This window comes from Nannospalax galili, unplaced genomic scaffold (genome assembly GCF_000622305.1).
Source record: "Nannospalax galili isolate Female #2095 unplaced genomic scaffold, S.galili_v1.0 scaffold77, whole genome shotgun sequence".
NCBI lineage: Eukaryota > Metazoa > Chordata > Mammalia > Rodentia > Spalacidae > Nannospalax > Nannospalax galili.
This window is the reverse complement of record NW_008341457.1, coordinates 2,766,482-2,772,481: the sequence shown is the minus strand read 5'-3', so window position 1 is coordinate 2,772,481 and position 6,000 is coordinate 2,766,482. Positions and strand designations below refer to the sequence as shown.

Below are 6,000 nucleotides of genomic sequence, written 5' to 3'. Positions count from 1 at the left end.
CAGGCAGATGTCTGTGAGTTCAAGGCCAACATGGTCTACATAGTGAGTTCCAGAACAGCTGGGGCTACAGGGAGACCCTGTCTGAAAAAGACCAAAAAAATAAAATAAAAAGAAGAAAAATAAAAAGAAAAAAATGGAAAAAAGCAAAAATGAAAAAAAAAGAAAATTTTAAAAATGAAAAAGAAAAAGGGAAAAGAAGAAAGAAGACACAAGCGAATAAAGAAAAAAAAGCGAACCTGTGAGTGTCGGACTTGAACTCCAGTCTCGGTATTTTTTTTTTTTTTTTTTTTAAGTCGGAAGGGTTTCCCCGGGTCCCCGCTTCCGGCCGGCGGGGGAGTACAGGGCAAGCGAGGACGAGAGAGCTCTTTGGCTGGCGTGCATGCGTCAGTCCGTTGGAGGCGGGCGAGTCCAAGGGGGCGTGGCGTCTGAGGGGTGGTGCACGCGGTCAGGCGGGCGGAGGCTCGAGCGTGCACCGCCTCTTGGCACCCGGCCTCCCCCGCGCGCGCGCGCACAGTGGTTCCGCCCGACCCCCGGCTCATTGTGCCTTCTCCTCACGCCGGCCCAAGATGGCGGTGGCGCTATACTCCCCGGGCCTGTGACTCCTACAAAGAGGGGAACCGGGGGCTGCCCGGGAGCGGCGGCCGAGGAGCACGCCGGGCTCTCAGTCGTCGGCGTTCGGTCCTCGTCCGCCAGCCTCCCGCCCGCCCGGCCTCCCGCCGCGGCCCCGCCCCTCCCCCAACCGCCCGCCTAGCATGGTGCGGCCGCACGCGCCGACATGGGCGAGAAGCTGGAGCTGAGGCTCAAGTCGCCCGTGGGTGCCGAGCCCGCCGTCTACCCCTGGCCGCTGCCGGTCTACGTAAGTGTCGCGGCGGGGCGAGGGCGGCGACGCGGGGGTCGCGGGGTTCCGGGGTGGCAGTTGACCCGGCCGTTCCCGGCCCGCACCGTGTCGCCGTTGCCCGCGGGAGGCCTGTCGCGCTGTCGCCGGCTTCGCTGTGTCGCGGCCGTCGCCACCCTGAGGCTTGCGCGATCTGCGGGGCCGCCCGAGGGACGGGGAGGGAAGATCGCTCCTGTCGCCTCATGTCCCCTCACGTCTCCTCACGTTCCTTCATGTTGTTCCTCTTGTTAACCCCTCATGTCCCCTTATGTTGTCTCTCATGTTGTTCCCTCATGTTGTCCTTAATGTCCCCTCATGTCCTTTCATGTTGTCCCCTCATCCCCTCATGTCCCCTCATGTTGTCCCCTCATCCCCTCATGTTCCCTCATGTTGCCCCCTCATGTCTTCTCATGTTGTCCTCTCATGTTGCCCCTCATGTCTCCTCATGTGTCCTCTCATGTTGTCCCTCATGTCCCTTCATGCTGTCCCCTCATCCCCTCATGACCCCTCATGTTGTCCCCTCATCCCCTCATGTTCCCACGTTGTCCCCTCATGTTGTCCCTCATGTCCCCTCATGTTGTCCCCTCATGTTGCCCCTCATGTTGTCTCCTCATGTTCTTTCATGGCCCTTCATGGTGCCCCCTTACATCCCCTCATCTTGTCCCCTCATGTTGTCTCCTCATGCTGTCCCTTGTGTCCCCTCATGCTGTCCCGCATGTATCCCCTCATGTTGCCACTCATGTGTCCCCTCATGTTGTCCCCTTATGTCCTTTCATGTCCCTTCATAGTGTCCCCTTACATCCCTTCATATTGCCCCCTTATCCCCTCATGTTGTCCCCTCATGTCCCCTGCTGTCCCTTCATGGTGTCCCCTTACATCCCCTCATGTTGTCCCTTCATGTCCCTCATGGTGTCCCCTTTCATCCCGTCATGGTGTCCCCTCATGTTGTTTCTCACATCCCCTCATGTTGTCCCCTCGTGTCCCTTCATGTTGGTAGACAGTTCTGAAGGAGCCATGGGAAGTTGAATTTGTCCCCTCATGTTGGTGGCATGTCTGGAAGGACCCTGAGACGTTGGGAAGGTTGTCCCCTTCTGTTGGTGACATAGCTGGAAATTGGGGAGGCTGTCTCCTTATTTGGTTGGCAGGGCTGATGAGACACTTAAAAGGTGGGGATGGATGTTGCCAGGCATGGTGGGTGCACCTTTAATCTCAGCACTTGGGAGGCAGAGGCAGGATCTCTGTGAGTTCAAGGCCAGCCTGGTCTACATAGTGAGTTCCAGGCCAGCTGGGGCTACAGCTAAAAAAAAAAAAAAAAAAAAAAAAAAAAAAAAAAAAAGTTGGGGATATTATTCCCCAATCTTAGTGGCTATTAGCAAATGACAGGCATGTGTACAGGGTTCTGAAAGTCTGGGGCTGAGGAGGTCAGTGTCTGGTGTCCGGCCTTGTGTCCATGGGATTTTTTTGTTTGTTTGTTTCATTTTTTGTTTATTTGAGTCAGGGGCTCCCTGTAGCCCCAGCTGGCCTGAAACTCACTGTGTAGACCAGGCTGGCCTCAATCTCACAGTGACACTCCTGCCAGCCTGTTATATACTCATCCTAATAGCACAGGAGGTTCTGGTTGAATTTCCATCTATCTTCTCTTTGTCAAGGGGTGTCGTTCTTTCCAGGATACAGTTCTGTGAGTTGTGACCACTGTGTTGGGTGTCAGGACCACTGTCACTGTCATAGTTGAGATGCAGAGCATTCCCAGCTACCCTTATCCCCACTCCCTTGCACTGTGTCTCAGTCCCCCAGTCTGTCTTATGCTGGCAGATTTTTCCAGAAAGTCCAGTGAATGACTGACTCTACAGCATGTGGCTTTGGTTCTGGCGTGTTGACTATGCACATGGTGACTGGGGTGCAACATGCTGGCAGCGGGTTCAGGTTGCTCCCACTTCTTGTTTTCGCCTGGGGACAGCCTTTGGGCAATGAATGGGCCAGTTTGGTGACCTATTCATTATCTGGAGGGACACAGGGCTGTTGCACTTTTTCCTTTGGTCTTGCTATGTTGCTGAGGCTGGCCACTTGAATGCTGTGCTGCCTTTGCCTCTTGAATGCTGGGATGGCAGAGCTGCACCACATCTGGCCCCAGCTGCAAGAGGATTAGAGTGTATGGGTGCCACACACCTGCCTGATTCACACTGTGGTCACTGTGGGAGGACCTTAGGGGCCCCGCTGCGGGGTCTGTGTGGACCATTGCTAGTCCCCAGCCCCAAAATTGTGTGAAGGGCTCAAAAATCCACTGCAGCTCCGTGTCGGTGTCCCTGTGTGGGTGCCCTTGTATCAGTGACCCTGTGTGGGTGCCCCTGTGTTAGTACCCCATATGGCTGTCCCTGTGTAACTGTCCTTGTGTCAGTGGCCCTGTATGGGTGACCCTTTGTGGGTGCCTCTGTGTGTATCTGTTCCTATGTGTATCTGTCCCTGTGTGTGTCTGTCCCTTTTGGGTGCCCTTGTGTGGGTGCCCCTGTTTGTGCCCCTGTGGAGTAGTGCTGCCAGCCTCTGGCCTGTTCCCAGGAACTAAGATGAAAGGTGACCCAGTGACAGTGGTCAGGTCCCTGCCTCCTGTGAATCAGGTCATCAGTTGAGAATGGCGGGAGTGGTGACCAGTGCTGCCATGGATGTCATGTGGCAGGGTTATTGCTGCCCACTCCTGTCATCTGCAGGCCCTTTCTTGCTGTGACTGTCACGTGCTTTCATCCAAGGGCCAGTAGGTGGGCATCAACTAGCACATAGCCTCACAGTGCCCCCTAGCTCTGGGTGCCTTGGAGGGGACCTGCTTCTGGGGGCTCTAGCCCTGTCCCAGTAGTCTGGAGGCAGAGCTGGAGGATTGGGAACATAAGACCAGCTTTGGCTAAATAGAGAATTTGCATAGCCCAGGCTGGCCCTTATCCTCTGCTTCCCCTCAGAGTGCCAGGGTGACAGGTTTGTGCTGCCATGTCTGGCAGAAAACCCATAGAAACCTATAGAATCCCCTTGCAGTCCCTAGAGTCTTTGAGGACAGAATGGTGTCCTTCATTCCTAGGTTCTAGAAGGCATGGAGCAAGGCAGGTGGGTTACAGGAGCCACAGCACCCACTTTGAGGGTCCTTCAGTGAGGTCCTGGAGGGAGGGCTGCCAGTGTGGTCTGGGCAGGTGTGGGTGGCCTGTTAGAGCAAGGCTGTCTGTCATGCTCAGACATGCCCAGATTGGGGACCAGGTTTGAGTTTCTGGCAGGTGGGAGGGGAAGAAGGCACATGGCCCCCACAAAGTAGTGTAGGGCAGCCTGGTGACCTTATAGCACTCTGCAGTGGTCCATGCTGGAAGGAAGGCACAGGTGCTATTTCTAACTGCTTGCCGGATAGATAGGCTCGGGGAACAGACTTGAGAGTGGCCTTCCTGTAGGTGACTCAGCCTCCACCCACATGTCCCCTCTGATGAGTAGGAGCCTCGTGGGTGCCCGTGTGACTCACAGGTATTTTCTGCTGCTGTCCTGAGGATGAATGTCCCTGTTATCCTGTGTTCACTCACTTGGTGGCTAGCAGTCCCTTAGCTGCCTGTGTGGGCCAAGGACCTGCTCTACTGGGACTGTGACAGCAGCCTCCCTGTGTTGGGCAGGCTGAGACACTGGCTTGGTGCTTGTCTCTCAAGAGAATTCAAGCTGTTTAGAGTCCTTCATGGGTAGAACACAGGAGGGAGGAGCCTGGAAACTGGGGGACTGGTGGGGAACCCCCAACTCAGTTTCTTCCCATAAGTGTTGTCCTTATTCAAGTACTTTTTATTATTTATTATTTTGGTTTTTTGAGACACGTCTCCCTGTTGTCCCAGCTGGCCTGGAGCTTGCTACATATGTAGACCAGACTGGCCTGCACCACCATACCCAGCTCAAATTACAAGTGTTTATTTATTTAATGAACTTTTTTGGGGGGGGGTGTTTTTTTGAAACAGGGTCTGATCTCCCTGTAGCCCCAGCTGGCCTGGAACTCACTATGTAGACCAGGCTGGCCTTGAACTCACAGAGATCTACCTGCCTTGGCCTCCCAAGTGCTGGGAATATAGGCGTGTGCCACCATGCCCAGCTTTAATGGACTTTTTAAATTTATTTTTATTTTTTAAATTTCTATCTATTATTTTTATTTTATGTGTATGCGTGTATTGCATGCATGTAGGTAAGTGCGCCTTTGTTGTGCAATGCCCTCGGGGGGTCAGAAGAGGCTGTCAGATCCCTGTGACTGGAGTTATGGACAGTTGTTAGCTCCCATGTGGGTGCTGGGATACGAACCTGGGTCTTCTGCAAGAACACCCAGTGTTCTTAACCACTGAGCCACCTCTCCAGCCCCCTAATGAGCTTTTTTTATTTTGTCTTTTTTGAGACAGGGTCTCCCTGTAGCCCCAGCTGTCCTGGAACTCACTATATGGACCAGGCTGGCCTTGAACTCAAAGAGATCTGCCTGCCTCTGCCTCCTGAGTGCTGGGACTAAAGGCGTGCGCCACCATGCCCGGCTACATAAAATAATTTTTGTTTTTGGTCTTTTTTTGTTTTGTTTTGTTTTTGTTTTGAGACACAGGGTCTCCCTGTAGCCCCAGCTGTCCTGGAACTCACTATATGGACCAGGCTGGCCTTGAACTCAAAGAGATCTGCCTGCCTCTGCCTCCTGAGTGCTGGGACTAAAGGCGTGTGCCACCACGTCCGGCTTGAACTTTTTTTAAAGATGGTTTCGGCACTTCCTTGGAAGTTTAGACTGGCCTCAAAGTTGCAGCAGTCCTGCTTCAACCTCCCAAGTGCCATGAATTCTCACACCTGGTTTCAAGTTAGATTTTTTGGGGGGGGGGTGACTGTAGATTCCCACACTTGTGGGATCTCATGTTCCCAGTTTTGCAGTGCTCAGTCCCAGGTTAGACACCTCTCCCTGGGACCTCCTATAGTGCACAGGACTCCATGGTGGGTGGCTGGGGCTTAGTGGGGCACCACCAGAAGCCACCATTTCTGCCTGTTTAACGAATAACCAGCCTTTCTCATGGGGGCTTCTGCCCCCAGCAGACACTTGGTGGTGACTGGGGACATTTGTGGCTGCCACACTGGGGAAGGGGAGTTCAGTGCACTGGGTGGAC

The 6,000-nt window shown here is 53.9% G+C and overlaps 1 protein-coding gene across 10 annotated transcripts in view; it reads left to right on the top strand.

Annotated features, from left to right (window-relative positions):
• The first annotated feature begins 450 nt into the window (after positions 1-450).
• Dot1l (DOT1 like histone lysine methyltransferase) overlaps positions 451-6,000 on the top strand; it is a 45,418-nt gene continuing 39,868 nt past the window's right edge. For 2 of the 10 annotated variants that reach the window (XM_029565412.1, XM_029565413.1), the window contains exon 1: positions 454-856. In XM_029565412.1, the coding sequence (XP_029421272.1) occupies positions 776-856 (81 nt within the window). In that variant the 5' untranslated portion in view covers positions 454-775. Of the gene's footprint in view, positions 857-6,000 lie in introns of all 10 variants that reach the window. The other 8 variants (XM_029565414.1, XM_008837109.3, XM_029565417.1 and 5 more) reach the window with 6 other exon arrangements.